Below are 25,884 nucleotides of genomic sequence, written 5' to 3'. Positions count from 1 at the left end.
AAGGTGCACTTCAATGCTGTGAATCTCCTATTCTACCACATCCCAAAGATGTCCGATAAGATTTCGATTCGGTCGCTGAAAAAGGCCACGAGACTTGTGAGTTCATGAAAGTTCATAAAACCAGAGATTGAAACAGATGTGCGTATGAAGTATTTTATTAAAATATGTATGAAAACAAGATAAAATATATATGCATACATATTGATCATGATAAATATGCATATGCTGTCTGTATAATTAAACAATAAAAGTTTATAGTTATACATTTTCATAACGTACAGGTATATATTTTTTGCATTGCATTAACTGGCAGTGGTGATGTGTACCCTGGTAAGAGGAAGATCCCTCAGTCCACAGCAGGTATCTGAGAGAAGTAGCTGTTTCTCTGAAAAGCTTAAACAGCAGCAGCTTTAACCTGAGATTGGATAAAAGGAGACCTGGAGTATGTAATATGGCAAAACGCACTCAGAGTGTCAGGAATGTGTGCAAACGTGAGCAAGGAGCAACATGTCCAGCTTGAAACATCTGATTTCCATTCAGTTTTTAGGAGCCTTGATATGTCTGTGGTTTTGACATGAGTAGAACATACTACATGTGTGTATATGTGTGTGTGCACGATCATGTCTGATGGTAGTGATGATAGTGATGATGATGGTGATGCTCGTGGTGGTGATGATGCTCGTGCCGTTGCACCGTGGGTACCACGAAACCTGCGGCGTGTGTGTGTTCCCGATCGGGTGATTGTGGTGTGTGTTTACTCTGCGTTCTGGATCTCAGCCTCTTGCTGTGGCTGTGTTGCAGGGGGTGCTGAGAGTGTGTGTGTGGCTGAGGCTGGCTCTGCTGGGGTAGGTGATACACATCCTGCCCACCGTGATGCCCATAACACTTGCTGGCCCTTGTCGGTGTAGTCCCGCCCCCTTTAGATGCCCCTTTATGGGGTCTGGTGGGGTGGACGGCACGAGAAGCGCAGTGATCGCTGAAGAGCTGTGAACGGCGCTGCTGACAGTGCAAGTCCGGCTCATGGGAGCGAGAGCGGCTCTGAGACTGAGACGGACGGGTTATATTATCTTGATGCACTGTAGGGGGCACTATGGCTGAGAGAGAGAGAAAGAGAGAGAGAGAGAGAGGGAGAGAGCATTGATTTTTCTCTGCATCAGTTTAAGAGTATCAGTTTAATGCTTAAAACAAAACATGTATAATTTGTTTGACAATTTTATATCCAATGTATATATAATTCACCCTTTATTTTTGGTTGGTAAAACAGATCCCTTTTTATAATCTAATGTTGGTTTAGTGTACTATAGCAATAATACTGCTATTAGTAATCAGGTAAAAGATCCAATAGTGCCTGTATCCACAAGATGGTGCTAAAGGATCATCAGGATCATCATACAGCAGTTTGACATGAGCGTTAGTGCCTCGGTGAATGAAATCACAAGTATCTTTCCACTGAGACACACCTATCATCTCCTCTTACTCACTTTCAAATCTAGAGGTGTAGTTCTCAATGCCGGCAAGGTCCAAGTAGTGATTCCTCCTCTCTGTGTTCTCATCAACGCAGTAATGATTCCTCTCCAGCGAGTCCCTGAAAAAAAACCCACAACTTTCATTTACTGTGTGTATCTATGTGATTATACTCTCTAGATTCAAAGAACCACATAGAATGGACACTGCTTTGATTATGACACCGCCAAAGACCTGTCTACGATCATGTCAGTTCAGATTGCATCCAAAGCAAATATCTGTTCATTTCTGAAAAGGCATTAAAGGAAAATGCGACACGTTGTGTTATGGTTCTACGTCATCAAAACGGCACAAGTCAAACACACCGACTCATCTATGTCCAAAGCCACACTTGGAAAATTTGGAAAGGTCCAGTGACATAAAATTCACTTCTTTAAAAAGAGCCAGATAAACAACTACTAAGAATGAATACGAAGACCAGCTGCATTTTATTGATTAGATGATGCCTATAAATAACACCATTTTAAATGGATGCCTTGTGTTTGCCTGCAGTGCTTCGCTGTGACTAGTGCTGCATGTGTTTTGAATTTGACACGGGGCGAATAAATGCACTTCTTTGTCTGGTCATCTTTAAACATTCTGCTTTCGTTGTTCTGAAATTTGTGCCGTCAGTCGTCAAATCGGAACAGTCTGTGAAAACTCTGTGACCTGATGTTTCTATCCCTTTAGCCAGTCTCTGGTATGATGATCTGCCTTCGGTTATATACTTTACATAAATGCATGTGATTGGATAATCCACGATGCTGCTTCATTTTGATATAAACTTAAGGGTGAAAAAAGGGTCCAGTGAAAATCTGAACTGGTTCCACCTTCTGCCTGTAGTCCACCAGTTCAGATTCCATAAGCCCTAGATGCTTAAAGACAACCCAGATCTTCGGTGGCGTCTGACCTCACGTGTGTCGAGTGGCGCTTGTCTCCCCCGCGGACCTCTTCCTGCTGTGTGGCTTCCACACGGCTACAGCTCCAGTCCCTATCTGAGACGGGAGGAGAAAAAAGTAAACGCTCATTACACTGTCTCTAAAATCCTGAAACGCAAAGCCAGAGTAGGAAAAAGTGTGTGTGTGTGTGTGTGTGTTGTATAAACACTGAGAACCACTGGTTACACTCTTGAGTCGGTCGATAAAGCAGTAGTACATTTCGGTTCTTGATGTTTAATGTTAACAGCTGCTGTGTACCTGTCCCGGTGTGTGTGTTGTGTTCTCTCCGCCGAGGGCTGGGCTCAGGTGTAACTGTCAGCTTCACACGCAGCGTTTTGCTCTTGCTGTGGCACGACTGGTTAACCGAGGCGTCCACGACGTCGTAGATAGTGTGCATCAGACTCGACATGTCCTGAAGCATTACACACGCTAATGTTAATATGTAAAACAAATAATAAAACACTTTGTCCCTCAACAGCTATGTGCTTCGGATAAAAATACAAACTGCTAACAAACAAACAAACAAACAAATAAATAAGGATTCAAATACGTAGCAGTAAGCTGCATAATACAGGAACTGTATTGAAATGAACACTATAAACCTGTGATTTGTCATACAGCTGGAAATTATTGAACACTTCCTGCAAATCCGATTTGATTATTCTTGAGCTTTGGCATGTAAATAAAACCAGTTATCAGAACTGCAGAGAAGTTCGTAAATGTAAAAAAAAACCCCAAAAAAAAAAAAAACCTGGTGTCTCACCTCTTTGGTCACTTTGCCGCTGTTGTCAAAGTCATACAGGGTGAAGACCCACTCCTGTCTGTTATCATCTTCCACGGACACGTCGCACTCCAGCTCCTGTTACACACACGCACACGGACATGCAGGAGGCGCTCATATGAGAACGTGGGTTAAATGTTTTGACACGTTTGCAACCCCAGGTTTTGCGAATCATAAACAGGAACACATTTCTGGAGAGCTCTCAGTCACCATTTTATTATGGAGGATACAAACATTTAGAAGAGAAAGGGGGAAAGGACCAGACAGAAAGAAAGAGCTCCCTGACAGAGAAAAAGGGTTTGTATAGTTTAACACATGGCAGAGAAATTATATCTCTGTCACTGAGTTTATACTTTGAAGTGAAATATATTATTAGGAAGCTGCCTGATTATCATGTGCAATTTTTTCAGCAATTCTGTGTGTGTGTGTGTGTGTGTGTGTCTGGATGTTCTTACATTCAGACTTATGCGCTTCCTTGCTTTATTGCTCTCTCCGTCCTCACCGTTGGCAAACTGCATAGAGCTCTCGCAGCCCTCCGCCTTCTCAGGAGGCAGAACCACTACGCGCGCACACACACACACACACACACACACACACGCACAAACAGGCCAAATCAAATCACATGCACACTGTCAACAATTGACACCAATTAAAATGTTCTAAACAATTAGATGTTAACAGGGTGCAGAAAATTTTATTTCAAATGAATACATTCACCTTATTGCTAAAACACACACACACACACACACACACACACACACACACACACACACACATACAAATATCAAACCTTGTTATTTTATCAAAGTGTGCTTAATTGGGGGACGAAGTGACTGATGTGAAGTTTGTACATGTGTACATACCCTCTAGGGGGCAGCGGTGTTCTCCAAACAGTCCATCTTTAAACTCACAGCTGTCTAAGTCCTAAAAAAAGAGAAATATGTTAGTGAGATGACACACTGCACATCTGTGTGTGTGTGTGTGTGTGTGTGTGTGTGTGTGTGTGTGTGTGTGTGTGTGTGTGTGTGTGTGTGTGTGTGATGGACATAAGTGCAGAAAAAATACCATATTCCAATTACCTCAGCTCATATCTACATGAATATAGCCCTATCTCTGTATCCTTGTGTCATATCTTTTCTGTCATTTTTTCTCCATGATGTCTTTTTACATCACTAATGAGAGTTCACGTACAACAAGATGAGACAAATCCACAGTTATAAGCTTTCTTTCTTGGGTCACAATGGTAACCGAGTGTAGGTGGGAAATAAAGTTGTGAGTGGGAAGCTGAAGGAACCGTACACCGGTACGTGGAAACGTTCGAGTCAGTCGTCTGGATTTGTCATTTGTATAAACTTGGGAGAGAGAGAAAAAAAAAAATCTCAATTCAAATGTCACTGAAAGGCTTGATGGTGTAAACGTAATGTCAGGAAGAATTCCCTCACCACTGTCTCTGCTGGATCGCTCGTTATGGATCTACCGGCCACTTTATTAGGAACAGTTGAACAGCCGGTTCAATATTGTGAAAACAAGTGACCTCGGTGACTGTGAACATGACGTTGTTGTGAATATTTGGGAAACTGCTGACTGGTTGCTGGACTGGTTCAACCTGACAGGAAAGGCTGCAGTCACACGAATAACCACGCTTTGCAACCGTGGTGCACAGAAAAGCTTTCGAGAACAAAAAAGGGACATTTACAGCAGCCCCGTGGAATCCATGCAAAACGGAACTACGGAGCACAAACGTTTTCAGTCGATAAAGCGTCTGGAAAGAATCGTTTTAATTAAGCAATTCGAATTGAAATGAAAGTCATTTAACTATCGATTTGCTGGACGTGTGCAGGGTGCGGTGTACTTTTAATATCAGATGATAAATGATGTACTAGAACCTGTAGGTAAAGAATTGTGAAACGCTCTGTAGTGTTTGGTACATCATTTGTGAGTCTATTCGATGATTAATGATTAATGTTTTCAGTCAGAAGAATTGATCACAAAGACACATATTTCCATATTTATTTTATGTGTGTGTGTGTATGTGTGTGTGTGTGTGTGTTGCAGAAGAACTGTGTATATGGCTGTAGAATCAGCGGAAAATTCTTCCACGGCGAGATGGAAGTAAGAGCTCTACTGGGAAAGATGGCAGAAAGCAGAGAAACGGACATCGTCTGTCATGTAGCTCATCAGGAAAAGACGCACCACAAAAATGCAAAACCACACACACTCACACACACACACACACACACACTCTCACGGATCCTGGCATGAAAGAAAGAAAGAAAAAATCCGACTGCTGTAAGTCCAAACAACTCACACATTTGCATGTTTACAGAAGACGCGACGAAATCTTGACCGAATGTGCGATTGTGTGAGGAAGGAGACGGACGCTTAGTGATCTATAAAACTAAACACACAGACACGTCAATCCCTTCCTGGGAAACTTTATAAAACACTGATCACTATGAATATGAACAGTAAATTGAATGTTGAGGGGGGAAACGTCTGAGGGGTCTGAGGAACTTCTCTACAGGGGAGCTGGCAGAGATCAGAGATCAGGGGTCTAAGGTCATGGAAAGGGGGGGGTAGTGAGTGAGGAAGACAGGATATTTGGGATCGAAAGCAAGACAAAGGATCAAATTTTGCAGCAAGGCAAGTAAAAGAGTTCAAGAAAAAGAAAGGGGAGAACTAAAAGAAGGATTTCTTTAAAATAATAATAATAATAATAAAACATATTTTGGAAGTGCCCAGAATCACCATGGTTGTGTGAGACTATGTCGAATGGATTTATGGATCTTGTTTGTATATTTATGGACATGATACTGTCATGGATCTCTTAGCAGAAACAGAAGTAGGAGGTAAGTAAGGGGAAATGCTTAAAAAAAAGGAGAAAAAATGTTGGAGCTGATAGAAAAGGAAGAGAAACAAAAGCGTTAATGCGGAGCAAAAGACAACCGAGAGGGAGTGAGAGATCTAGAAAGATCTAAGTGTTTTGTTCCTCTTGTACCACAGCAATGTGCTGACGATTACGTTTTCACATGGTTTTTAGTCAGGTCTGTGAGTCTCCTTCTACAAACGGTAAGAAAACCTCTATCAAAGGTTGTACGTGTTTTTAAATCCCCATCCAAGTCCCTGAATATCGTCTATATACCACTGAAAGGAAGACGTGTTCACTAACGGGTGCATTACTAAAAACCTGACCTACTGTCAGAGCCGCTGTTAGGATAAATGAATCAACGCCTTCTAACCAATCAGATTTGAGAATTTAACAGCGCTGCGGTATCATTTTGTACGCCACAGAACCGATTCTGGTTTTTCTTTTTATACACACACATCACACACACACGGCACTTCGACACCGATCGACGATGTGCTGTCCATATGTTTAATTAAGAGCGGAGAAAAAAAACGAACCCTAATTCCAGAGCTGCATCTAATAAGCGTAAAAGCTTCTGGTTTAACTTACAGTCCCAGCAACCGAACGAGCAGCGTTCACAACACGGCATGCAGCAAACATCCCAACATGTGCGACACTGCGTGTTTACAAGAAATGATGGATGTTAGAGAAGCCATCTGGAGTCCAAACGCAAACACACACTCCTTTCCCACACTCTCTCCCACAGTTAAAACATGATGGAGTGCGACTTTATAGGAAAATGATCAATAGTCTGATGGTTAATCTCATCCATCCATCCATCCATCCATCCACTTTCTCTCCTGCTAATCCTACACAGGGTTGCAGGGACCCTGGAGTCTTATTGGGACTCGGGGCATAAGACTGGGGACACCTTGGAGGTTTTTATCTTAACACGGGGCACGATCGCATATACATTCACACACTTCGGAAGATTTAGAGAGTCAATGCATGTCTTTGGATTGAGGGTGGAAACCGGAGTACCCAGAGGAAACCCCAGAGAAAGCCAAGCAAACTCTGAGGAGGTAGAAGAAGAAGATTTGTCACGTACAAATAAAAATCTGTCTTTGCTTAGGAAGTTGGGGTCAGAGCACAGGGTTGGCCACGATACAGCACCTCTGAAGCAGAGAAGGTTAAGTTCCTTGATCAAGGGCTCAACAGTGGCAGCTTGGTGGTGCTTCAGGTTTCAAACCGTGACCTTCTGGTCAGTAACCCAGAGTCTTAACCATCTCAGCCACCACTCATCAAACCCCCAGGAAAACGTGATACGAGGCAAACGTATTTTAAATGCTAAAATATTTTTTTTCAATTGTTGAAAAATCCTTCCGGAATTATTAAACAAACATGTCTTCACAGAAAGCTTTTTTTTTGTTCAACGACGATTGTTTTTAATCTGGTTGGCTGTTACTAAAGAAATTATTTTCTGTCCATTTCTATATAAACCTGCCTCGCTCTCAGAGCTGCTGTTATGGAAAAATAAATCGACCCGGAATGAAACACGGCTGGAGTTTATGTATGCGTGGTCGGCACCGTTCGTTTCTTCACCGTATTTGCAGTATAACGTACACCAAAGACAAGACAAAAAAAGAGGAATAAGAGCAAAATAGATATTAATGATACAGATATGTTCTCTAAACCAACTCAAAGTGGAAAGAAATAAAAAAGAAAAAAAATTAAAATGTATCATCCGTGTATACTTTTAGATGAGAAGACAACATATTATACGTAATTCGTACAGAATGGGATGGACTGAGCAACAGACTAAACAGGAAAAGCTGCATTTTGTCTTCGAAGGGGGGGAATAAACGAGAGGCTTGTGAGGGAACGACTGTTTATAGCTGCTATAAGCAGAAATAACACAGGGAACCTATTTGCTTCAGAGTCGTTCCACAACACTAAATGGTTATAAACAGTTTGATTCGTTGTCTTAAAACTTTTTTTGGAGTTATGGAGTTGATGCAGTGTAAAAAAAAAAAATAATAAAACCATCAAACTTCATGATGGTGAACGTCACTCTACTCTACGCTGGGATCCGTCACACCGTCCTGTCACCGACTGATTTCCTATAACTATAACAGCGTGACCTTACGTACAGTATACTACAATATTCTGATGATTTTTCCCATTCATTACTACACTATTTTCAGCCCTTCGTGTCTTTTGTTGTTGTTTTCCAGGCTTCTTGTGGTTGAGATCCTTAACAGCACCGGTAAAGCACCTCATATCTCCGAGTCACACACACACACACACTCACACACACTCACACACACTCACACACACTCACACACACACACACACACACACACACACACACACACACACACACACACACACACTCACACACACACACACACATTCTCCCTACTTTCCCTTTAATGACTCACCGTGAACATGATTTTCATATCTACACGTATTGAAACACAGCAGGAAGTTTGCAGGATGTTTGTTGATCATTTTTATTACTTTCACCAGGATGAGGAAAGTTCACGTCATTCCATGTGTGAACGAGTGCACAACCGTACCGCTTTTTCGAGCGGTTAAGTAGCAAGGATGGACTTCATAATTCATCGATTTAAAATGATGCTGAAATGGAACCGATAATCGACGCCGATCGTAGTTACAACTCATCGACCGAACAGGACGAAGAACGTCTTGACGAAGGACGTCGAGCGAGAGCTGGAAAGTCACAGGGACGCCAGAATGATGAAAAGAAAACACAAAGAAATCCCGTGATCCGGTGACCTGTAACGAGAGAGGCAGCAAAGCCGTCTCGGTTACACAGGAAACTCGGCTCCGGCTCAAAACCAGATGTGTTCGAGTTGAAGACAAGGAGTGGGGTGTGGTTTGCCAGACGAAGAGGAAAAAAAAACTAAAACATGAAAAAGACGATTACAGCCTTGCACCAAATTTAAGTAAACCTGCAGCTGAATCATTTATTAACCCGCAGACTTTCACCCTTTATCACATGTATCCAATTGAACGAATTGAACCACAATATTAGCAGCAGTGTGGAATGGAAATGAATGAAATTTATATACAGTTTGACATTTATATGCAGTGAACCGTCTATAGGCTACAGCGCGAGACAGACGTATTGGTCGACAGATTATTACTGATTTGTTGTATTACTGAAAGTATTGGGTGATATGACAAAGATATCTTATCGTGATTGACAGACTCATATGTATTACGTATCTTACATCATTTGTATTATGTTTTTTGGATTTCGAACAAATACCGTAATACACCGGCGGTACTGTAGTGTTGCGATAGGTTAGTATTAAATCGAATCGAAAAACCTAACTTAAAAATAGACAAATAAAAAAATAAATGTTTGTTTTTGTTTGTTTGTTTATATCAAATCTCTAATTAAATTCTATCAAATCGCATGCTTTTGTTGGATGAAAATCACCAATGTTCTGTTGGCACTTTATTCCTCTTATACTACAGCAATTTATCAACAATTCCTTTTTTTTTTTTTAATTTAAGAACATCATCGTTTCACCTTGGCAGAATCTTACAGACTTTCACTGTAAATTTTTAACTGTAATGTTTTTTTAGCTGTAATGTATGGTCAGTCCCTACACTCAATTATATTCTAAAAATTTAGTCGAATAGCTAAAAACAAAAGGCCACAGTGTTGTTCGCACACACAGCATTGTTTTTTCACCCCGGGTTCAAAAGTGAGGCAGAACTTTGTCTTGGCAGCACATAAAGCAGCTCTTTGGTCACACTGAAACAACAGCTGCGCCGAGAGCGGGGGTCGCAGAGGAGACGGAGACTCGGTCTTGCCTTTTGAAGTTCTACTAAGCCCTAAATCAGGGCGTCATCTGTTCACGGCTGGACACACACACACACACACACACACACACACACACACACACATACACGTGTCGTTGCCAGCTTTGTTCATATATCAAATTGCTGCTGCGTACTTGACGGTATCCTAGCCTGAGAGCTTGTGTAATAATCGGGTGAGGAGAAGACAAATCTTCGCAGATGAGAACTTATATGTTTTAGTTCCCGTCTGCGTCGTATCGAGAGTGAGTGAGTGAGTGAGTGAGTGAGTGCAGCTCCAACTTCTGCCTGAATGAAAATCTCTCCCAGATGTTTGGGGCCCCTTTAAGAGCCCTTTAGCCCCTTTTCCCTGCGCACTCCAAAAATAAATGAACCATACTGTTCTCCGAAGCATGAGCAACTCTGCAAACCGTTTTAAAGGACCGTCTTTAAACCTTGAGTGCTGAAGAAGTCAAAGACTCCACAGATCATCAGCTCACGACCACTGACTTTAGTTGTCATGTTCGTATCAAATCTTACATTTATTCCAAAGTCCTCGGGCGTCCTTTCTGAAAACCGGTTCTTCGCTGTCTGGCTAAAGCGCAGAAGGCAATTCACCCTCTACAATCTTTCAGTTGTATTTTTCATACGTTAGATCACGCTGAGTTTCGCCTGTACTTTTTTGTCTATGGCATCTTACATCCGTTATCCTTCATACTTCTTGTATAAATAGATTCCACAGTTAAGATCTCTCTAAACTCGTATCGAATTTGCCAAGCGTTTTTTTCCGACTCGCTCAAAGCCAAAACGCTGGTGATTTTCTATCATCAGAAACAACAGAAGTGGAAATGCAGCGCTTTGGATCTATGTTTACGTCTCAGGGCTCTGTGTGTTTATCGGAGGCAGTCAGCACGACTACAATACCTTTTACTCTGTGATATTCACAGAAATAGCATGGCATTATGTTGCTTACATTTCTCATCGTGATTATCATATTCTTTACAGTATATTAAAACAGAGGACCTCAAACATTTTAGCAAACATTATACCTTTTTGCGTTTCTTTTGCAAACCAGCCTGCTTGCCACGTCTCGGGGTCAAAAACCAACATGGTCCGTGAAAAATATTCGTGTCAAATATAATGTCTCTCTCTTTTTTGGATCTGGTGGTTAAGGACAAGAGGTTGACGTGCTTGTTACTTATGCAAAATGGTACGCTGAACACTCGCCTATGGAAAAACGTCTTGTTAGAAATTATACGCCTGTTCTAGAGCTGGTGCCACAGTGGTACAAAGGGTACAGCTCTTGGGTCCCTGGTTTGATCCTGAGTTTGAGTTACTTTCTTTGCTCTCTCTGTGTCTGTGTGGTTTTCTTTTGGGGGTTTTTCACGATCCTCCCACTTCTCAAGAACATATCATAGGTATGAATGTGTGTCAGAGCCCTGTCGTGAACCTGCATCTTCTCCGGGATGTATTCCTGCCCAGTATACAGTGCATATTAAAGATTGGAGATAAATAGCCATACGTGGGATGAATAGGATCTTTGTAGGGATGAACTTTAAGACAGATATTTTATACAAACAGATATTATAACCATCAAACCATCACTTGCTTAATCTATGAGATACATCACACCTCCTGACATCAGCAGTTCTGGGTCAGGTAACAAGTCCATAACGTGAAGAGAGTGAGAGCTGTGATGTTCCTCCCATGGGGTCAGTGGTCATCACCGGGTCAAGAGAGAAGCTCGTAGGCTGGACATAGAGGCGCGTGGGAAACGAGCCGTCTCACTAGCAGACGCCAAGCACGTCTGTGCTAAACACACTCGTCATGTTCGTATCTGGAGTGGAGTAAAAAGAAGCGTCTGAGACCTGGCTCTGTGCAACAACCCGGACTGAGATTTGAATGCTTTTTCTCATATAGATGTAGAGCCAATTAAAGGGAGGTACTGGGAGGAACAGATCCGTTAATTAAGGGACTTTAAATACATCCATCGGGTGGTTTAACTTAAGCTACTGGTTGGTTTGTAGTCACTAAAACAAAATAATATTAAACAAAATATTTACCACATCTCTAATAGTGACCAGTTATCATCTCTTATGAGTCACGACATGCTGATAGAGCTGCCATTTCTACCTCTGGGTTTATTTTCATCGTTTCTAAAGGCACCGAGTTCACAGTTGGTTTAAAAAAGAAAAGCAATATTGCATAAGACCCTTTTGTATACGATACAATACAACACAAATACTATTAATTCTTCACTGTCGGAGGAAAACCTGCCTGCGTTTTCCAAAAATCAGTGAGGCGGTGTCTCTGAACGGTGTGTGTTTGCTCTTCCACTTTGCAAACATCCCAGCACTGACCCGAGAAACAGGTTTTGTAAATGCTGTGTGAAATTCTGTAGTGTCATTCATCCATGGCGTGAAGCCCGAGATCAAAGATCCCCCCCCCCCCTCGGTCTGCCTGTGCGCACGGTGCGAGTGAAGTTAAGAGTCCGAACTAGAGTAAAGCGCGGAGTGTGTGAACCGCAGAGTCAACGGTGCACATCTATTCACACCTGGCAAACGGAGTGAGAACAAGGAGTTCGCATACAGCTGAACGATTACGACAGAAACGAGTCGAGCTCTCCGTGTTACTAATCTGCGTGATCCTTGGAATACCTTTGAAATATACTTCAAACAGTTAGGAAGCTACTGAAAATCTTTCAGACATCTGACCTCGCTGTGACTTTAATCCTGTTAGGATTAAATAAATAAATAAAAAAACAGATGAGTTCATTTGCTACAACGAAATCCTACAAACATTCGAGCGTTCGTTTACACGGCTCATGTTCCATATTTCGATCTGTGCCGATTTTGATTGCTCGTTTAACAACTTTTAACTAAGGTTTACAGAATTATCCTGAAATTCCATTTAGAAATGACTACGACTCTACAACACAGGTCTTTGTTTCCGAGAGCTACGAAAGAGAAGTCGCTTGACGAACTGCCTCGTTTTCATATGTTTTCTTTTTTCGGCTCGGAATGCAAATTTAGGCAGATGACATGTTAGGAGAGTGAAATTTCTGAGGGTTGCGGTGCACCAATGTACGGCATGTTATAAAACATTTAGCAATTAAAAGTAAAGATGAAGCGAAACACTCCGTTCGTGACCCGATCAGAATGATGTAAGTAAAACGTTAATAGAAAAAACGCGGTCTTTAGTCAACTGTAAACAATGTGCTGCTTTTTAAATAAAAATAAATAATAAAATAAAATGAAATACATAAAAAAAAATGTATAAACAAAGGTTTTATATATGGACATATAAATAAATACATTTATAGACTGTCCCAAATATTGATCTCTAACTCACAGAGAATGATTGAAACCTAACAAAGAAATAAATGACATCAAATACGTCGTTATTAGGCGAGCAACAATCGTTAAACAACATAAATCAGAAAGCACTTCGAACACGATACGGCTTTTTAGTGCAGAAATTCATGGTTGCTGTGTAGATCCGATCTAATTCGAGCTCAAGAACCAGAGATAATGATTTTGGTGAAACAGAAGGAGACAATTAGATCTCGCCCCGTGTGAGTATGTGGTGTGAGGATAGGGGTAAAGACACAGAGATGTGCTGATACTGTGACATTCTTGGGCCTGATACCATCAGTCAGGCCTGTATCAACACGACAGGGACGTTAGGATGTAAATCGCAGACATGGAGCAGTACAGAAACGTCTGTCGCTTTGCCTCGTCGTCGGGGAGAAAAAGGCTGGTCTGATGTGCTGTACCAGTGCAAATCGTTTCACAGTTCTTGAACACAGAAGGAAACGTATCATCGAATTTACAACACGTCTTATAAAGTAACTAAAGTTCCTAATAACAACCCCAGGCTTTGTAACTCACCTGTAACACCAATCAACAATCTCAGAATCTTTTTAAAGGCTAAAATATTTTAGACAGTATTCCTGAAGTTTGCTCAAGCTTTTCCTGTCACAGTATCATTACATCAGTAGATCAGAAACCGGTCGGATGAGTGTGAGCTTTATTTTTCTGCTTCATTTCGGACCTCGGCAAAGTCGTCTTGATTACAAATCACAGGTTTCACGTGCAAAATCCCAGTCAGATACTCTACATCTCCCCTTGCCCCGTCCTGTCCAGAAACCCCAGATCTTCGTGTTCTCCAGCATGTCGGGGTGTATTAAATATCTGCCCGGATCGCACGTAGACTTTGTGTGCTCAGCAAAAACGTCTGTTTATTTGAAGTACGTTGGAGTGTGGAGGAAAAAGTCAGACGGCCGTCTGCGTTTGAAGTACAGGAGGAAGCGGGTGAAAGAAACAAGAGTTGCCAGGTGACAACGAGGTGACACAGAACAGTGTTTCGTTTCAGCTGCCTTCTTCGCCTCCCCTCCGTACGGCCTCTTTCCGCTTTAAAGCGGGATTTTGTGTCAGACCCGTACGTTGTGAGAGAGACATTACATAAATATGAAACAGGGATTTCTTCAAGCGCAAAAAATGGCCGGTAGGAGTGTAACGCAATGCCGTGATCTGTTCCGTGCTCTGAATATGTGTAGACGTAGGAATGGGCTAAACCAGAAGGTGTTATTTATTTTATATATATGCCCCTGAAATACTGGGAGAAAAAACAGAGGTAGAAATGCCAGCACTGTGAGCATGGTACTGAAATCTCTGACCAGGCAGTTACTAAAGATGAGTAAATGAATAACTGAATGAATGAAAGAATGAACATTTTAAATCTACTGAATATGTTTTTTGGTCCCATGAGCTATGACGGTGAGCATGAACAAAGCAAGCTAAGATGCATCACACAAAGCTATTTAGTCATTTCGTTTCAAAGGTCTGTATAGGACACGCATTACGGAATACAACACGCTTTATTTATGTGACTCTTCGAGCAGCAGACAAAGCTTTTTTGGCTGCATAACTACATCGGCTACACTATGGTGCTGAGGAAAGTCCTCCACCCAAATAGCTTCCTATGGAAACTCACCAGATGACCTACAGCTAATAAATGTACCTATACGGTGACCTGTACTTTGGGGGCTGCGGCCGATGAGCGCGGCTACAAAAATAAACCCTTATACAACGTTAATGATACAGGCAAAAGATCACACCTTTGTTCATTATGAAGAGTGTAAGGGGGTGTGTTTGTGTTGGTGAGAGCGGGTTGGAATATATATATATATATATATATATATATATATATATATATATATATATATATATAATATAATTTTTTTTTTATGCAGCCTTTTTGCAGCCATTCCCAATCTGTGTGGAATGTTGGATGTTGGAGGAAAACCAGTCTCTCCTTTTCCTCAGTGCTTTGAAGCAGCATGTGTTTCAACAGCTAACCACTCTCAGATGTGTGTGAGAAGCTTTACGAGCAGAATAATGGCTATACCTACACATGTGGTGTGTGTGTGTGTGTGTGTGTGTGTGTGTGTGTGTGTGTGTGTGTGTAAGTGTAAAGGAGGCCCGAGACAGGGAGGCTCTTCTCCGAGCAGCGGTTTGGAAACTTGTACTTTGGGTTTTTCTTGTGCTGTGACGCTGACAAAATAAACAGTGGTTCGAGAAAGGATGTTTCAACCAAAACTATTAGACTTCGAAAACATTGCATGTTATATGTGATGCTGGGTACAAAAACAATGTGCTTGGATTTATTTATTTTTTTGCGGCAAAATAAACATTCTGATTCAAAAAGATCCCAGAAAGGAACGAAGGCCGTTGTGTTGTTATTTTATGTTCCGTCAAGGCCGTCGAGATTGATGACAAGATCGTGTTGAAGAAATCAGTCGGAGTAACTGTTGTGAGAGTTATGAATTTGATCAGCTAGAAAAACAGTCATTCTTTACCCTCACCACTGTGTATAGAATAAAATATTTAGCATTAACGTGGCATAAGTATGAATATGTCCTTTATGTTTTATTCCTCTCGCACCAAACCAGTTTGACAATGCGAACACATATAACTAACTAAAGACTACATATTTTGTTCTTTTTAGTGTTGTTGTGGAACGTCGTTGAACGAGTCGTTATCTCTCGACTTTGGACGTCTCCACATGAAGCCAGGTGACGTTATTTATATATGCCTTATACATATAGATAGATATAGATAGATCTATATAGATAGATCTATATAGATAGATATAAAATCATTTCTTAGTGATGCGTTTATCTGTCGAAAAATTGATCTATCTTGATATTTCCGTTTACTGGAACACAAAAAAATGTAGCTTTGCATAAAAAAAACCCAACCTGTCTAATCCTGCCCCCATTTTGGTTCCAGGGTTTGTTTTAACAGGAAGTCGGGTTTAGGGTGTCTGCAGCTCCGCTCTGGAGGGCACGCGGCTTTGCTGGAAAGCCGACAGAGTATTGGGTTTCGTCGGGGAAAAGCTTTGAGGCTTTGAGGCGTTCGCTCACGCACACAAAACTGTGAATGCACTTTGAATATGTATTATTCCCTAAGCAAAAAACTAACAATGAGTAAGAGATCTCGTCCGGTAAGATTTTTTTTTAAAAAAAAAAATAAATAAATAAAATCCAGGGTGAATTAGGCCCCCTAGATATTCAAACAGTATTTTAAGGGGCTTAAATTCGCATCTGCCTCGTATTTACCCGGCACCTGAGCAAAGAAAGGATGTGTGTTTTTCCTACATCAAACGGATCTCGAGACGTTTATTTTCAGTCTTTAGCCTCAGCCTGCTCCCCCAAGCTCGTGTAATCAGAGATCTCAGAAAGTCTAGGTGACCAAAATCAACACACAGCCATGAGCCAAAACAACATCAAACTAAAATCGATCGGAATTTACGCCACGGCAAACGTCCGGCCTACCGACTCGTCCTTGTTGTTCTGAATCGGAATCTCTGTATAATTCGTTTATTTCTATTAATTGATATCTTGTTTACTGAAACTTCTTTAGCAAAATCATTTCCAGACCTCTGGATTAGAAATCTTTGAATCAACAGTTCATATTCATGCATTTTGAATAGATGATACACTCCATAGCGATAACATAAGAGCCGATATGGTCGTGTTTGATTAGCATTTATGGAAGGAGTCTCCGGTGTGAGTGCTTTGTAGTGGCGAGTTTCCTGCCGAGAGAAAGGTCAAATTATTTTCCGATAATTGTGGCTTTTTAATCATGGCAGACATCTCGGTGAGGTATTTCATAGAGACTTTCTTGAATGCCACAAAAGACAAAGGCGACTGTAAGAGAAAAGAACCTTTGATGGGAAGTCCACTTGGAAAAGAGTGTAACGGTGGTGGGGGTTGAAATGGAATCGTACCTTACGCACTTGAATGTAATAAGCCTGGAGTCTGTGTGTGTTTCGTTTGGCCGAGATTCTAAGCGCAGGATCGGATCCAGCAGACTCGGAGAGTTTAAATAGTTTCGAACCTTTTTTTTTTTTAAATCCATAGCTGACAAGATCAAAGTTAACTCTCCGGCTACTCGCTAGCACAAATGAATTATGGGCAGCGGGAATCTGACGTCATTAGACAAACAACACGGTTGCTAATTGTTTTTTCAACTGTTAGCAATATCAAACCTTTTTATTCTCTGTCAGCAGGGAGTGTGTGTCTGTGTGTGTGTGTGTGTGTGTGTGTGTGTGTGTGTGTGTGTGTGTGTGTGTGTGTGTGTGTGTGTGTGTGTGTGAAATGATGACGTTGATCCTCCCAGAGGGGGAGAAAAAAAAGCTAAGACGAGGACTTGAAGCAAAGTAAGCAAACACCTTCAAAGCTCGCTGCGCTAAGTAAATATTAAAAAAAAAAATTTAAATATTCAGAAAATAACCAACCGCACACTCTGACTGTAAGGAGTCAGAGCACTTATCCATTAGCAGGTATCCATAAACACACTTTTCCTCCTTGTTCTTTTCTTTATACAGTACACATAAATATCTTTCTTTCAAGAACACACACACACACACACACACACACACACACACACACACACACACACACACACACACACACACGCACTTTGTCTTCCGTGTGCTGAGGTTAAAGCCGCTGTGCGGAGCCGCTGTTTGCTTTGGATGTCTCTGTATCTCAAACACGGAGCTGTTTAAAAGGTAGAGCCATTATTATTGCGAGGAGTTTTCATTCATATCTCTCTCTCGTGCTTTCAGCAGATCTGTAACAGACAGCCTTTTAAATACGCTAAAAAATTCTAATATCAAATCACTTGCTTCTAATCTGCCTGTAATTCTTTTTTTTTAGCACATACGTATGATGTGAAGATATCGGCCGTGTCTCAGGAAAGTGTGTTCTTACAACTTATCATGATGTTGATATTATACACCCCTAAACTTTCTCCTGAACTTTATTAATCCACCTGAACATCGGTTTACCGAATCGACATGAACTTGTGGTTCGAAATCCGCTCCATCGTGTGACGAATGTAAGGAGTGAACCAGGGAGTTTAACAGGTTTTAGCAAACAAACAAAAAAAAAAAACGTAACTATTAAAACTAAACCAAACAGCGAAATTTCATCAGCATCATAAGCGATTTAATGAGTGCGAGTTAAATCGCAGCCAGGATTCGCACCATTCAGAATAATGCTTTATCGTTTTATTTGTTGATAAGAAGGATGTCACTGAATGCTCTTTATTCATGTTGGTTATGAGTACTGTTGTGTTTCATAAACACTAAGTGTGTGAACTCTTTATATTTGAAAACAGTAGCAACCTGAAGGCTTTATACGTACACAAAAGGTAAGTGCAGGTATGTGTGTGTCGTCCTCGAACCCTATTCAGACTGGATTAGTTTTCGAGGTGGAGGTGGGGTAACGGAATTACTACCAGCGTACTTGTGGGATTTCACTCTAGTCTGAATCAGTCGTGTGAGTACATTTGGAAACACTGAGCCATTAAAAGGGCTTGTAAAAATAATTCCAGGTAATGTGTCACGGTGGTAAAAAAAATAAATAAATAAAACTTTCATATTCTGATGTAGAAGAGTTTTCTTAGGGGCTTTTTACACCTGGTCACTTCGTGCGTTTTCTGTGATCCGATAGCTATCCGATCGTAAAAAATGACCAGGTCTAAATGCCCTCCGAAACGTTTTCGAGACGGCTATAAATCTGATCCTTTGGTGTGAAGATCATGCATCGTCGTAATTACTACTTTACTTCGGTATAATTACTACTTAAGGCAAATCAATTCAGATCAATTCAATTCAAATTCAAATCAATCAATTCAATTCGTTTATTCAGTCATATTCAGAGTGTGAGTGGATCCGAAGGCTATCCCGAGAACACTGAGTGCAACATGAGACTACACTCTGGGTTTGACCCTGGTCCATTTCATTCCATCAGGCACACTCGTTCACCTGGGAGACATATGAAGTAGCCAATCCAGCTACTGGCACGGTTATGATGTAGAAGGAAACCAGAGAACCCAGAGGAAACTCATGTGGACATAAGAAGAACATGAGAAACTCCACGCAGACAGTAACCCGAGCAGGACCGCACTAAGGACACTGGATGCCACACATCTTCATCATGTAGTGCATTTGGCACAAATAACGCAGCCGACATTATGTGATATCATGATTGTACAAACAGTTATATGTGAGATATTTAAAACTTTCCAGGGTGATTTTACCACAAAAAATAAAAAATAAAAACATCATAGGAAAAAGATGGAAAGACGCAAGTGTGGCATCAAGTATTTCCCCAAGTCAAACATACAGCAGAATCCTTTCACAGAATCCCAGTGCTCTTTAAATGGAGCTCCTACACGCCCTTCAAAGGCCTCAGAAAAACAAGCCCACCCTACACACTTCTTCTCCCCTCAGATACTTCTGCTGTCCAAACCAGAGCTGGCTGTGAGCAGAGGCCGCTCTGAAAGGCCCCGCTGTTCTGGACTCCAGCCACATGCTTTTCATTCAGACATGAAGGCTCGTAGCTCGCCTACTTCTACAGCCGCATCCAGAAAAAAACAGCGAGGAAAAATGAGAGAGGGTAAAAAAAAAAAAAAAAAAGATAAAATAGAAAATCCTCAAACTCGCCAGACTCCTAAATATGGATGTGCTTTTTTTAAGCAGAGTCAAAGGCTGTACGTGGTTGTTGGCCAAGAGGAGCATCGGTCATGTTTTCTCACAGGAGGCAAGATGAGAATGGAGGCATGCGACAAAAAGGCATGTTCTGATAATCAGTTATATGATATACTGCAATGTATTATTATTATTGTTAGGAATGCGCTTTAGGGTTGGACAATATAACAGAAATACCGTATCACGGTTCCTGAAGGCATTTCTACGATACACAGGATGAATCACGATATATATCTTTGCTCACAAACACAGTTCTAAATAACAAAGTTTGTTGTCAAAATTTTTCAACAGAAGTTTGACTGGTCCAGCTGAAAAGGATAGAAGAGCTTTTGTAGTGAGGCTGTGTGTGTGTGTGTGTGTGTGTGTGTGTGTGTGTGTGTGTGTGTGTGTGTGTGTGTGTGTGTGTGTGTGTGTGTGTGTGTGTGTGAAGCTGTCACTCTTAGAAAAACGCCTCACACAGTGCACTAATGTCTCTCTCTCTCACTGTCTGTATGTCTCTCTCTCGCTCTCTCGCTGTCTGTATGTCTCTCTCTCTCTCGCTGTCTGCATGTCTCTCTCTCTCTCGCTGTCTCTCTCTCTCTCTCGCTGTCTCTCTCTGTTGTTACCTCACGCCAGGTGTTTATATATGAGCCAGACGCAAACACCTGTAATGATCTGTCAAAACCTCTCCTTTGCTCTGAAATGAAGCCAAGTTATTCGCTGAATCACTCTCACCCACCTCTCCTTCTTTAAAAGAGAGAAAGAAAGGAAAACACTGTGTGTTTTTCCGAGGTGCATCTTTGATCAGTCAGCAGTAGCCCGGCCTGTAAATTCCTGTCCGCGTGTAGCCTTGTGTTTCACCTCCTGCTAATTGGTTTGGGAGGAGGAAGAGACCTTCTGTAACAGAGCCACAAATCTCAACGAACATCTCTTTAAGAAGAACTAATTGGAAAAACTGGTTTGGCCATGTGCGCTGTTTTAATCCCTTAAATCCTCAGGTATATGACTGTCTTCTTCTTAATAGAAATAATACTCTGTGTGTGTGTGTGTGTGTGTGTGTGTGTGTGTGTGTGTGTGTGTGTGTGTGTGTGTGTGTGTGTGTGTCTGTCTGTCTGTCTGTCTCTCTTATCGAGCTGTAGATAACAAAAGTTGAGTTCACAGGAGCTGTTGGCAGGTTGAGACACTGTTCCTATTATTTCCACTGGAAGTACTGAAGAATTCATAGATATTAAACAATCTACCCTGAAGAACTCTTCTGGTTTCATCTGGACCACTTGCATGAAAGCTTTAATTGTGAATAAAAGATCAATGGGGTTACACACCTGTCTACACAGTTCACTTTTGTATCTGTCGCTCCTTTCTAACTTCTAATGTCTCCGCATGCCCACCCGAAAGAGCTGCTGACGTCTAACTTCTTTTCTGCATTTCTCTTTTTTTTCCTGAATAACTATTTCTCTCACATTCACTCTCTTGCTTCCTCCTTCCATTTCTCTTTCTGTCACTCTCTTTCTTCCCATTTCAGTCTCTCTCTCTTGTCTCCTTCTATCTTTTTCTAACCCATTCTGCCCGTCTTTCACTCTCTGTTTCTCCATGTCTGTCTGCCTATATGTCTGTCCTCCTTCCTCTCTCTCTGTCTGTCTCTATCCCTCTCTTTCTGGGCTTCCCCCTCCCCTCGCTCTGTGTCTTTTTCTGTCCCCCGTTCTCTCTGGCTCTGTCCCCCATCTGCCTCTCTATTTCTCTATATGCCTCTCCTCCCTTCATTCTCTCTCTCTCTCTCCCACCCCTGCATCCCCCCAGATTTGTGGGCCAGGATCTCACGGCGGCTGTTGGAGCCCTTCAATGACGTGAAACTTTGAAGTCACAGCCAGATGGCAGAGGAATGTTATCCCCCCTTCACCATAAACCAGAGTGAACATGAGGTGTAACAAAAAGTTGATTCTGGCTGCTTTTCTGCTTTGAGGGTAATGAATATTGGTATATTGGTGAAAAGATGCATTATCTAGTAACATTCGTTCGTTCGTTTTCTACCGCTTATCTGAACTTCTCGGGTCACCGGGAGCCTGTGCCAATCTCAGTCGTCATCGGGCATCAAGGCAGGATACACCCTGGACGGAGTGCCAACCCATCACAGGGCACACACACTCACATTCACTCACACACTACGGACAATTTTTCCAGAGATACCAATCAACCTACCATGTATGTCTTTGGACCAGGGAAGGAAACCAGAGTACCCGGAGGAAACCCCCGAGGCACGGGGAGAACATGCAAAGTCCACATGGTGGGAATCAAACCCCCGAACCCTGGAGGTGTGAGGCAAACGTGCTAACCACTAAGCCACCGTGCCCCCCTTATCTAGTGACAAATGAACATAAAACAAGATAAATTGGTTTAGTAAGATAAGCCGCCGGGACAGCTTTATCATGCCCGGGCATCGATTCTCCAAGTCTCTGTAAAAGTACTGATACATTTTAATGATGGCAGAGAGTCTAACTCATGGCTAAAAAAACCTCTCATAGGTCTTGAGCTGAAATCTGGTGACTGTGAAGGTCAGAATATATGATCTTTAACAATTTTGAACAATTTTGTTACAATCTGGGATTGTACACATTATTAAAAGAGCCAATTCCTGGCATAGCTTTTTTTTCTATTCTGATCAGAGATTTATCAAAATGCTGTGAAATTCTGTGTTCTATTAACCACTGTGTAGAATCTATGCAGCTTTTACCTAACCAACAAGGTTTACCTACCACTGAGAAACTTAACGCCGTATGAATGAAGCTCTCTGTTACAATCACACAAACGCACACAGAGTCAGATGCTGTAAATCAAACGCTAGACACACCCACTCAGAATTTTCCTAAGAAGTCAGTCATGATGTCGAGTTAACATCTCACTAATGTACTGCGGTTGTGCATAACGAGTGTGATTTCATCTGTAACTGCCCACCTCTGAACCTCCCTCATGCCCTTTAAAATAACACTCAAAGAAGTGATGCAATGCTGTCAAACTCCACAAACCTGGACTAAACAGAGGGGACAAGCGATGACGTAATCCTGCCTGTGGCTGCCCCACACACACACGCACACACACACACAAGCCTAGTTCCAGGCTGTCAAAACCAATAGAGTAAAATATTGCATGTACAGAAACACGTGCTTCTGCTGCCAAATGTGACAAAGAACAAAACCTTCACTAGACTGACAGCTTAAACATGCCTTCGCACTTCTCTGCGAACACACATACATGCTCTGATCTTGTCAGTGTGATGGCCCTCCTGGTGATCTGATGTGTAAAAGTGAACACAGGCCATTATACCTGTCTTCTGTCTCTGTTTTGTTTTTTTTAAAACTTTCCTTTCTACTAGTTCAGTGCCTATTCAAAATGAAAAAAAAAAATAGGCAAGCCTGAAACCCCCCCAATTAAAGGTTTTAACTGCTGGCAGATCGATGTGACATAAAAGGAATAAAACACTTCAGTTCATGCTTTTATAAGAAAAATAATTAACTTCTGATTAACAAAGGTCTACTTATTCCTATCACATACCAAAAATATCCCGATGTCAGCAGAGATGCTTAAAAACTGTAACCTACCAATACAATCCAAAGTATCTCATCGCAAAAAATACCTCAATATGAACAGAAGTATCTCAATGCGAACTGAAATACCCCAATACAAGGTCAATCATGGGCAAAAAAATGTGAAAAGAAATGTCCAAGTGTAAACAGAAAAACTGAAAAATTCTATTTTGGGCAGAAATATCTCAGTGTAGAACGGATTCTAAGTAATATAGTGTTCCTCATTATTATTATTATTATTATTATTCATTATTAATTTGTGTAATTATATATCCATAGAGATGCGTCACTATGTGTAAGTATTTCAGTGTGAACATAAAAATCCCAATAAAGGGAGAAATATCTTAAAATGAACAAACAAAATCCAAGAGTAACTATAAATCCCAATATGTATCAATTTAGGCACAACTCACCCAGTATGAACAGAGATTTCCTAATATGAATAAAATTTCCAAGTGTGAACAGAAAAACAGAAATATCCCAATTTGAGTTGAAATATCTGAGTATGAACAGAAACATCCTAACATCAATAGTTATGCTTCAGCATCAACCTGAACTGAAGTATCCCAGTGTGAACACAAAAAAACCCAATATGAGATAAAATATCTCACAATGTGAACAGTTTTTCTAAATTGAGCTGAAATATCTGAGTGTGAACAGAAACATCCTAACATCAATAGTTATGCTTCAGCATCAGCCTGAACTGACGTATCCCAGTGTGAACAGAAACATCCTAACAACAGTAGTTATGCTTCAGCATGAACCTGAACTGACGTATCCCAGTGTGAACAGAAACATCCTAACATCAGTAGTTATGCTTCAGCATGAACCTGAACTGAAGTATCCCAGTGTGAACAGAAAAAAACCCAATATGAGATAAAATATCTCACAATGTGAACAGAGTTTTTCTAAATTGAGCTGAAATATCTGTGCGAACAGAAACATCCTAACATCAATAGTTATGCTTCAGCATCAGCCTGAACTGAAGTATCCCAGTGTGAACAGAAAAAAACAATATGAGCTAAAATATTTCAATTAAACTAAAATCCTCACAGTGTGAACAGAAATTTCCTAATTTCAGCTGAAATATCTTAGTGTGAACAGAAACATGCTTACTTTACCTGAATGTGTCGCGTTTTGTGCTCGGCCCTCTCACTTTCTCCTCCTCTTTTCGAAAGAAACCCACTCACTACAAAACTGTCCCCTAAAAACGAGTTATTATCAAATTATTATTATATAAGAACGAAATATTGACATTTCCAGCATTTAGCAGATGCCCTTATATCCAGAGCGAATTACATTTTATCTCATTTTTATAAAACTGAGCAAAAAAGGATTTTAAGGGCCTTGCTCAGGGGCCCAGAGTGGGACTCAAACTCACAACCTTCTAACTAGTATTCCAGCACATTAACCACTAGGCTACCACATAATTAAACGCACCCTCCTGTATAATATGGTTATATGCATTAAACTCACCTTCAGGATTTTCTCTCCTTTTGCAGGCTGTTGTAAGAGATGGTAAAATCGTTACTGGGGTGTTATTTATTAACATTATATTAAACAATAAATAAATACAAACAGGCTGAATGAACTCACCGTGTTTGGACTGAAGTTTACCCATTTTATGTTGAAATAAAATGCTCTCCATCCATTCATTAAAAACTCCAAAGTTTATCCAAAGACGTATATGAATCTTGAGGACATTTTAATTCTGTTATTTAATGTTTGACATATAAATTTTAGCAAAAGCTACATCAACAAACACACACACTTCTGTCCTGAGCGCCTGTGTCGCTCGTAATGCGCGATAAAACTCCACTGCAATCCGGTGGAGTTTGAAACTGAACGGTTAAATGTTAAATAACGGTTAATTTACAATCCAAGTGCACTACATAGGGAGCACGCGGACAAGGGATTAAGGCTCAAAGTAGTGCACGTGTACAACATATAAGGCGGTATTTAAAACGCGCCTTCTGATCTAAGCAGCCCGACACCCCGCCCACAACATAGCCGAACCAACACCGGCTTCCTATTGGCTAAAGCAAGAGCAAGCGCGAGGGCACACAGAACCCCTCTCGTGGCGTCTCACGCGCGTTTTAATCTGATATAAGATTTCGTGTTTTAACGGTTTTTTAAGCACTTTATCAATGAAATCTTAAAAAATACGTATATAAATATATATATATATATATATTTGGATTAATTTAATTTTTTTATTACTTACGCAGGTGTTTCTGTTCAGAAGCCAAAAAAACGTTTAATTTTTTAATTTTAAAAGTAACGGAAAATGAGAAACAAAAAAATAGTACCCGGATGTTTTGCCTTGTAATAAAGGCTAAAATAACCAAAAATGTATAA

General features: G+C 41.0%; 1 protein-coding gene across 2 annotated transcripts; it reads right to left on the bottom strand.

Annotated features, from left to right (window-relative positions):
• Positions 1 to 139: 139 nt before the first annotated feature.
• nkd2b (NKD inhibitor of WNT signaling pathway 2b) lies at positions 140 to 25,379 on the bottom strand. 2 transcript variants are annotated; one of them, XM_027171001.2, is made up of 10 exons: positions 25,123 to 25,378; positions 25,003 to 25,029; positions 24,648 to 24,730; positions 4,086 to 4,146; positions 3,678 to 3,781; positions 3,205 to 3,300; positions 2,700 to 2,853; positions 2,414 to 2,498; positions 1,482 to 1,585; positions 140 to 1,094 (listed from the first exon to the last, which is right to left on the bottom strand). In XM_027171001.2, exons 1-10 carry the CDS (start codon positions 25,172 to 25,174, stop codon positions 619 to 621), a joined length of 1,242 nt encoding a protein of 413 aa, XP_027026802.1. In that variant the 5' UTR covers positions 25,175 to 25,378; the 3' UTR covers positions 140 to 618. The 2 variants fall into 2 exon arrangements, with proteins under 2 accessions (XP_027026802.1, XP_047664607.1); XM_047808651.1 differs by lacking the exon at positions 24,648 to 24,730 and having other exon boundaries at positions 25,123 to 25,379.
• Between the last annotated feature and the right edge of the window lie 505 nt (positions 25,380 to 25,884).

The sequence above is a fragment of the Tachysurus fulvidraco genome, chromosome 25, assembly GCF_022655615.1.
Source record: "Tachysurus fulvidraco isolate hzauxx_2018 chromosome 25, HZAU_PFXX_2.0, whole genome shotgun sequence".
Taxonomy (NCBI): Eukaryota; Metazoa; Chordata; class Actinopteri; order Siluriformes; family Bagridae; genus Tachysurus; species Tachysurus fulvidraco.
Note: the sequence above shows the minus strand (reverse complement) of the source record. Positions and strands in the feature narration are given on the sequence as shown.